General features: G+C 51.6%; 1 protein-coding gene across 1 annotated transcript in view; it reads right to left on the bottom strand.

The window, feature by feature from the left end:
- The window catches only part of carmil3 (capping protein regulator and myosin 1 linker 3), a gene marked incomplete at its 5' end in the record, with an annotated part of 82,143 nt that extends 77,997 nt beyond the window's left edge, over positions 1–4,146 (bottom strand). Inside the window, 2 exons of the mRNA XM_080010477.1 lie at positions 1,276–1,370; positions 4,092–4,146. Coding sequence (XP_079866603.1) covers positions 1,276–1,370; positions 4,092–4,146 — 150 coding nt within the window. The remainder of the gene's footprint in view (positions 1–1,275; positions 1,371–4,091) is intronic.
- Positions 4,147–9,305: the final 5,159 nt, after the last annotated feature.

The following is a 9,305-nucleotide window of genomic DNA, read 5'->3' as shown; positions in this document are numbered from 1 at the left end:
AGAGAGAGAGAGAGAGAGAGAGAGAGAGAGAGAGAGAGAGAGAGAGAGAGAGAGAGAGAGAGAGGGAAAAGTGGTAGAAAGTAAAGGGGGGTGGGTGAAGGCGGGGCTTTGAGCTGGGGGTGCTCAGATGGGTGGTGAGGGGGCGGGGTGATGACAGGGGTGAGAGTAATCGAGATGGACGGATGAGGAGGGAGGGGATAGTGGAAACAAAGAGTCGGAGGGGGGCGGTGTTGGTGGTTATGAAGGGTGTGTGTGTGTGTGTGTGTGTGTGTGTGTGTGTGTGTGTGTGTGTGTGTGGATCATCGGTGAGGTGGGGGTCGTCGTGGGAACAATGAGGAACAAAAAGGAGGCACCGCGAGGAGAAGGACGAGACGAAAATGAGACGGAACGACCCGCACGAGAATGAGAAGCGATGATAAACGCTTTGATCTCTCCCCCTCTCCCTCTCCATCAGGACGGGATGAGCAGCAACACTGGCACCGGGTCAGCGAGTGTGTGTGTGTGTGTGTGTGTGTGAGTGAGAGAGACTGCTATTAGTCATTAGGGCCGTGGTGACTAATTGACGATGTCTCAATAACAGCCGTGGCTCTACAAGCTGCTTGGACACCTCAGTCTGCCCACACCCCTTCTGGTGCGTGCACACACACACACACACACACACACACACACACACAGCACACACACACACACACACACACACACACACACACACACACACACACACACACACACACACACACACACACACACCCCTGTGCATTCACTAAAGCGGGCAAGAAATGCGTGCATACAAACACACGCGCACACACGCATGCACCAAGCCCTTGCCTGCGGCATTAAGGCCATCCTGCCACATCTAATAAAGTTAAGGACGCACTCGGTAGGCCATGGCATGGTGTCCACTTTGCTCGGGCTAAGCAGCATCTGCCCGTTCTTTGTATGTGTGTGTGTGTGTGTGTGTGTGTGTGTGTGTGTGTGTGTCCTGTCTGTCCCATGTTTTGGGTCATGCAGGTGCTGCAAGGCACCAAAAAAAACAAACAAAAAAAAAAAAAAAACACAGATTCAACCCTTTTGACAATCGGTGATACAACAGAAGTTTCCATCAATGTCCAACCGTCTCATTTCCCCTCGGACGCGCGTGGTTCCATTTTCTATTCGACACCATGAGTGGATGTATTTCTCAGTCACGTCTCCCACCAACAGCTACCGGGTGGGGTGGGCGTTGGGACGACATCATCGCCATCATCATCATCAAAGGGTTAGGGTCCCTCTTACCAAAATCCTGTCCTCGGATTTGCCGCTCTTGGTGTCCTGCTTCACGGCTCGCACAAACTTGATGGTCTGCTTGTCGAGAACCCTCCGGATGCTCTCTGCGGAGGAGGCACAGGAGGAAGGGGGTAAATAGGAACACCGTTACGTAACACCAATGGGATGGCAAACACACACACACACACACACACACACACACACACACACACACACACACACAGCAACTGAAGAGGGATCATAACTGTTCTATTTTTAGCGTCGGGGGGGGGGGGGGGGGGGGAGAGTAGCCCGCCTCCTCTGAATGGAGCCACAGGAACCAGCTCCATCTTCAGGGAGCCCAACTGAACCGAGCACCATGGACCAAGCACCAAGAACCAGAGGCAGCAGCTCACACCACCGGACCGGACTGGAGACGGTTTCCATTTTACTTCCTACGTCTCCTCCTTCCCACACCCAACCCACACCTCGACAACATCAACCAACATGTCCAAAAAAACCTCATCCCAAAACCATAACTGATGTGATGCCCAGCGTTGGTAGTGCATGGATAGCAGCCCAAGAAAAGCTGTTTGTTTGGGCACGGTACCTTGAGACGGCCAGCTTGAACAAAGTGCACCAATGAGAATAGCTCAAATTTAACCAAAGAATTCCAGTAAAAGGTAAAAAAATATATATATATATCAGACTGGTGGCCTGGGTAGAGCCTCAAAATTCCAGTATCAGAAAAGAAAAAAGTGGTATTGTGTCATCTCTAACTGACACACACACACAGACACACTGTGCGTAGCCCTCACTTTAGTGTGTCCTTGGTGATGAGCAATATGTTTGATCATCTCCGAACGACGAGTGGAAGAGCCTCCGTCGCTCTTGTGAAACCATCTGACTCATAGTGGTCCAGTTATTTCTGAAGCAGTCAACGCTCTCGCAGCTAAGGACTCGGACTCGCCTGCGTTCCGTGCAACAGTTCTCTCTGTTTATTGACCTCATTTGAGCCACACACACACACACACACACACACACACACACACACACACACACACACACACACACACACACACACACACACACACACACACACACACACACACACACACACGTCATGTTGCGTTATGCCGCCCGCGTTCCACTGTCGCACCCAATTCTCACTTCAGCATCCGGCTGGAACCGTGAACTTGGCTCCCGCACCCGAAAAAGCACGGGGAGCCGCGTGGGAGATGAGAGCGAGCCGGGGACGGCGGAGCGGGCGGAGGAGGTGGCGGCGGTGGGCAGAGGCGCAGACAGATCGAAGGAAGGGATCAACCCAAGACAAAACACACGGTTAGTGACATTAAGCCGTGTTAGACCCAATCACTTAAACCCTTTAATACACTCTGCAACACCACAACCTGCCAGTCTGACCACAGCATCTGCTGCCGACCAGGGCGGCGCGCACGTGCGTGTGCATGTGCGTGTGTGTGTGTGTGTGTGTGTGTGTGTGTGTGTGCACCGTGCCAGAAAGAGATGGAGAGACAGCAAGGGAAGAATCAAGGCAGCTCAGCCACTCATTTATTTCGACCACCCCATGTGACTCCATACCCCCCCAGACCCCTCCGGCCCTCAGACAGACCGGCTAATGCGCGCGTGCGCGCACACACACACACACACACACAGTCAGTCAGTCTGTGTGTGTGTGTGTGTGTGTGTGTGTGCCAGGCAGGTGTGAAGCCTAATGTAAAGGTATTACCAGCGGGACCGGACAGACGGGGCCTGACCAGGTTGAGCTCATCAAACTCAAGTAAACAGGGGAGGACTGATCCGCTAATTGGGAGTGAGTGACACCGTGCGTGTGTCCGTGCGTGTGTACGCAGCCGTGCACGACCAGACGGGCGGCGAACCCAGGCACTGTGCGGAACTAGTCCCCTCTGTGTGTGCAAAAGAAGACAACGCATCCATGTTATCTCCCCACAATGACGCCCCCGCACACGCTCAGTGACACACGCACGGCCAGGAGGCGCAAACTCAGAGGACGCCATTGCACTATAATTATATTATGTGTCGTTAAAACCCCCTTTCAGCTCTACATATTTATTCCATGTTCACCGTATACACATAGGGTTGCACAACTCTGGTCTAGGTGCAGTACACACATGTTCATACATTTATTTTTCTGATTGTTTATAACTTTATCTGTTTTGTTTTTTTGGGGTTTTTTTAATTCCCACTTAGTCTCGCAGAGCCCTCGGAGCTTTGCCTCTTATCATTATCGTCACTGCGCCGTGCGTGTACGACCATGTGACGAACACAGAATCTTGACTCTCGACATCAAAGCGTGGAACTCTGCCAAACAAACAACCAAACAACCAAACAAACAACCCCCCCCCACCCACACACACATCACACAAAAAAATCACTTTAACAGTCCAACGGTGTACAAAAGCGTCACGGTGCGTGTCGGTCAATACGGCTTAATGCGAAGCGGAGCGACCCAGAAAGAAGCGCTTTACCCGGGATCGATACACTCAGGAATCCCACGGCCATTCCACAGTGTTAAGCCTTGAGCGGGGAGATATTCCAAAACAACAAAAGAAAAGAAAACAATTCGATGAAATAAAAACAAAATACAATTAAATTACATTTAAATTAAACAAAAAATGTAATACAATTCAATTAAATAAGACGCGCACATCAGACGCCGGACGCCCCGCACCGCCCCGCACCAAATTGACGAAAGTAAAAAAAAAAAAAAAAGTAACGCCATGCCCCGCAGGAGCTGTGCTGGCCCGGCGGGTGCGGTGGTGCGGGGTTAGGGGACTAGTTAAGTAGTTAACCAGGAGTTAGTTTACCTGTGCTGTCCCTGCTGACGGTGCAGAAGCCCGCGCTGCTCTCCCTGCAGGCCATGCTCCTGCCGCCGATGCCGCTGATGCCGCTGATGCCGCTAATGCCGCTTACGCCGCCGCCGCCGCCGCCGCTGCTGCTCCGAGAGACGCTCGCACGCCGCCCGTCCTCCCTCGCGCCGTGTGCACGCGCCGCGCCACGCCGCCTCACGCTGCCTCCACGCGCGCGCACGTACACGCGCGCGCACCCCACCGCCGAGTTAATCAAAGTGCGCGCGCACCGAAAGCGGTTCGCGCGCCCACAAACAGAGAGAGAGGGAGGGAGAGAGAGGGAGGGGGGGGGGGGAGAGAGGGAGGGGGGGGGGGGAGAGGGAGGGAGGGGGGGGGGGAGAGGGAGGGAGGGAGGTATTGAAATTGTTCTGCCTGTTGACAGAAACCAATATATTGACGTCACGAAAGACGGAAAATTAAAAGATGTAGAAGTACAAGCACAAAATAATAGTAATAATTATGATCATGAAAATTATCAAAATAAATACAATAATAATAATAATTATTATTATTATTGTATTTATTATTATTGTTATTATTATTATTATTATTATTATTATTATTATTATTATTATTGTTGTTATTATTATTATTATTATTATTATTATTATTATTATTATCAGGGACAGAGAGAGACTTTTGTAAATTATGATATGATATTTCCTGCTTTTTTCCAGTGATAATAATGATAATATTATTATCATCATTATCATAAAGTAGGGTGGGAGAGATAGAGAGAGAGAGACTATTATAAATGATGGTACACTTTTTCCTGCTTTTTTTCCAGTGATAATAATTATTGTTATTGTTATTATTATTATTATAATTATTATTATTATTGTCGTCATCATTATCATAAAGTACAGTAGTGTGGGACGGCAGAGTGGGACTTTTATCAATTATGATACTTTCTTACTTATGATACTTTCCTGCTTCATATGGGCTGGCATTAATGTTTTCATTCAGTTGCTTTCTGGCACCCTCCCTCTCAAAATGAGCAAATACTCAAAAATGAAAGGTCCTCAGTTCTTCGGGTCAGTGAGTCAGCGTCATTTTCCGTTGCAGTATTTGAATGGAACGCTCGGACTTTTGGTGTAATCCACCCGGGCGCAGACGACCCGATGGATCACCACCTTCAGTTAACCGTGCATTTGAGTGGAAACGGGTCTGAAGTGAACGTCTTGGTCCCGTGCACGTGGGGGGGGGGGGGGGACCCAAAACGCGCGTCGTCGTCTCTGCGACGTACGAGGGGCCCGGGCCTCCGTCCGAGGCCCGACATCCCGAGGGCGGGGGACGGGGCGAGGGCGGAGGGGGGCGATCCGCGACGTGATATGGGCGCGATTGGGGAAGGCAGGCGGAGGCGCATAACTAACTATGACGTACGACGGGGTCCCGCCTTTCCGAATGACTGCCACTTGTCAACGTCAGCGCTCCAACAACAGACGTCGATGTGTGTTCGAGCTGCGGCTGCGAAATGGGCGAAGAGGCCGAGCTGCAGGAATGCAAAGCACTTCCCCTTCACCAAGTGATGAATTTGTAGGAGTCCTGGCAAAGTATTAAATGAATGGCTGTGTCTATGCAGGAGTATGCGTGTGCGTGCGTGTGTGCGCGCCTGGAGCGGGGGGGGGGGGGTTGCATGCTGCAGACATGCGCGCATGGATACAGGACGCAGCTGAATATTGGCCCTCGGGGGCCAAATGATGAAAGCCCGGTGTCTGATGTATGCATGCCTGCATCACTTTCCCTCGCGTTTGCAAACGCGTGCGAGGATCTGATCCTCGCAGACACTACACCCTGGTAAACAGACGACCCAGCGGGGAGCCGGAGAGAGATGGAGAGGGAGCGGGAGGGAGGGAGCGGGAGGGAGGGAGAGGGAGAGGGAGCGGGAGGGAGGGAGAGGGAGAGGGAGAGGGAGATGGAGGGAGGGAGAGAGAGAGAGAGAGACTTTAAAGATTCCTTTATTTGCAGTAAGTCATGTCACAGCAGCAGCAACTTGATCACGAAGGGGAGAGAGGGAGGAAGAGAGAGAGGTAGAGATAAAGGGGGGGGGGCAAGAGAGAGGGAGGGGGAGGGAGAGAGGGAGAGGGAGGGGCAGAGAGGCTTTTAAGGTTCCTTTATTTGCAGTAAGTCATGTCACAGCAACTTGATTACGAGGGAACCAAAAAACAACAAAAATATAGACAAACCACAGTGGAGAGAGAGAGAGGGAGGGAGGGGGAGAGAGGGGGGGAGAGAATGAGAGCGAGGGGGGAGAATGGGAGAGGGGGGTTGAGAGAGAGAAAGGGAGAGGGAGAGAGAGAAAGAGAGAGCTTGAGGGAGAGAGGGAGAGAGAGCGGGAGAGAGAGAAAGAGGGAGCTTGAGGGAGAGAGGGAGAGAGAGAGAGAGAGAGAATGAGAGCGAGGGGGGAGAATGAGAGAGGGGGGGTGAGAGAGAGAGAAAGAGGGATAGGGAGCGAGAGAGAGGGAGAGGGAGGGAGAGAGAGAGCGAGAGAGGGAGGGAGAGAGAGAGCGAGAGAGAGAGGGAGAGAGAGAGGGAGAGCGAGAGGGAGAGAGGGAGAGAGAGAGGGAGAGAGAGCGAGGGGGGAGAGGGAGAGGGAGCGAGAGAGAATGAGAGCGAGGGGGTAGAATGAGAGAGGGGGGGTGAGAGAGAAAGAGGGAGAGGGAGGGAGGGAGAGAGAGAGAGAGAGAGAGGGAGAGAGGGAGAGAGAGAGAGAGAGGGAGGGAGAGAGAGAGAGAGAGAGAGAGAGAGAGAGAATGAGAGCGAGGGGGTAGAATGAGAGAGGGGGGGTGAGAGAGAGAGAGAAAGAGTGAGAGGGAGGGAGGGAGAGGGAGAGGGAGGGAGGGAGAGAGAGAGAGGGAGAGGGGGGAGGGAGAGAGAGAGAGAGAGAGAGAGAGAGGGACTTTAAAGTAAGTGGCGGTGGAGGAGGGAGAGGGCGCAGATGCAGGGGGCGCAGCCAGCGAATGGGGGCGAGCGCGGGGACGGGAACCGGGGGTGTGTGACTGGCAGATGGGCGTTGTCTCCAGGTTTCGCGGAGGTTAAAAGACAGAGAAGAAGAAAAAAAAAAACAAAAAAACTTGGGCGCCGTTTCAAAGATGCACTTGAAAGCTGCGGCCGCATCACTTATTCATCGGCGCAGCATCTCAAAGACACGAGTGCACGTTCTCAATCTGCCCTCAATCACATTTCCGCGGGGCTGCGCACGAACGGCGCATGGAGCTGCTGCAAACTTTGCCCTTTTTGTTGTTGTTGTTGTTGTCGTCGTTGTTGTCGTTGTTGTCGTCGTTGTTGTTGTTGTTGTCGTCGTGGCCTAGAGGGGAAACGATCGCACCCAAACGGGGGTCCCCGGCCCTCTGTGGGTCCTCGGAGGAATTGCCAGGGGTCTGCAGCGAAATTATTCTTTTTAAATTGTACTGTACATACGTATACAGTATGTACTGTACAAGTATATAGATAATATTGTACTTTTATTTTTTTTTTGTGAATTTATTGTTTCCATCGTCCTCAGCCAGAGCTTAATCTTCCAGGGGATGGCACTCAAAACCAGGCCAACCGCTGCCCAAAGCGTGGGAGCCCCCGAGTCGAACGCCCCGATACTGAATGGATGGCTCCTCCGAGGGAGATACACGGAGGCAGAAGATGATCCGTCGGCAAAACCTTTCACCGGAACAGCGGATGGAAGCGTTGCCCCGCAGCGCCCCGACGTCAACGCGCTTCTTCAAAGGAGGCTGCGAGCCCTCGGCCTTGGCCCCCGTCGGGGCGAAGGAATGTGCAGCCGCCGGGGAGTTGAGCACCAGGGGTGAGGACACACTGCCCTCTTCCGGTGGACTACGGGAATGTATTTATGTTTTTTTTTTTTTTGTTTTTTCCCTTTTCAGGATGGTGATTGATTTTCCCAGAGCTGACCACACGCACATACAGCAACAGTGCACTGCGTTAAAATATTGAAAAATACAATAATACAGCCATGACGCTCCCGTGACTTGGCACCGATCTTGCAAAGCTGTCGTGAGGATGACATTACATTACATTACATTACATTTAGCAGACGCTTTTATCCAAAGCGACTTACAATTGTTCAAACACCAACAGACGCAGCCATCAGGAGCAATGAGGGGTTAAGTGTCTTGCTCAAGGACACTACAGCATGCTAGCAGGAGGAGCCTGGGATCCAACCAGCAACCTTTAGATTACTAGACGACCAGCTCTACCTCCTGAGCCACCATCCCCATCCAATGACGCCATTAATCCCCAAACCGGAGAGATTTCCAAAAAGGGGACCCCGTGGGTTTGAACGCCCGGTGGGCCCCGAAAGAGTCTGACCCCGATGGCGGTGGTTGAGAGCGGGACGGTGGGGGAGTGCGCCGGCCCAGGCCGCCCGCGGTTTGGGTGGAAGGTGTTTGAACAGCTGGACGGATTTGGGCAGCTTTGGAGCACTCCGTCGGCGGCTCCATCCAGCTGCTGGATTCGCCTTCGTCTCCGCTTTTGAAATCACAGACAAATCAGAGCGATTGGTTTTTCTGGGGGGGGGGGGGGGGGGACACCAGGGGAAGTCAGCTGACACAGAGTTGGACGATTGTTTGGTTTTTGGGTCCAGTTTTTAAGCTCAATCTGCCAGTGCTCTGCCCCCGTGACTTCAGCAACCAGAGACGCAATCAAACAGGGTGGAGATTGTGTTTTAATTCACCTTTAAAGTCGAGGCGTGTGGCGGCCTTTAAACTGAGCCCCCCTTTGAGAACGGTTACTCAGGAGAAACTCACACATACACACATACACGCACGCACACGCACACACACACACACACACACACACACACACAAACTCCCCTAAACTTTCTTTCTCTTTTTTTTTCTTTCTTTCCATCAAATGTTCTCTTTCTTTCTTTCTTTCAAATTTTCTTTCTTTCTTTCTTTCTGTCACAGTTGTTTGGTGAGTCCGATCCATGCTGACATTAATGACTGTCACTCTGCTCTACAAATTCCTGTACTCATAAACCATAGACCGAAATTACGTAACTTCCCTGTAGCATACAGGAATCTAAATAATTGACTACTGGTTCGGACTCAAACTCTCAGTACCCCGCAAAGCCATGCACCCAGAACATAAAAATGTCTCTATTAAACGTAAGGTCACTGACTATCAAGTCATTTTTATTTAATGAGCTTATAAGTACTC

Source organism: Zeus faber, assembly GCF_960531495.2.
Source record: "Zeus faber genome assembly, chromosome: 12".
Lineage (NCBI taxonomy): Eukaryota > Metazoa > Chordata > Actinopteri > Zeiformes > Zeidae > Zeus > Zeus faber.
This window is presented reverse-complemented; position numbering and strand designations above follow the sequence as displayed.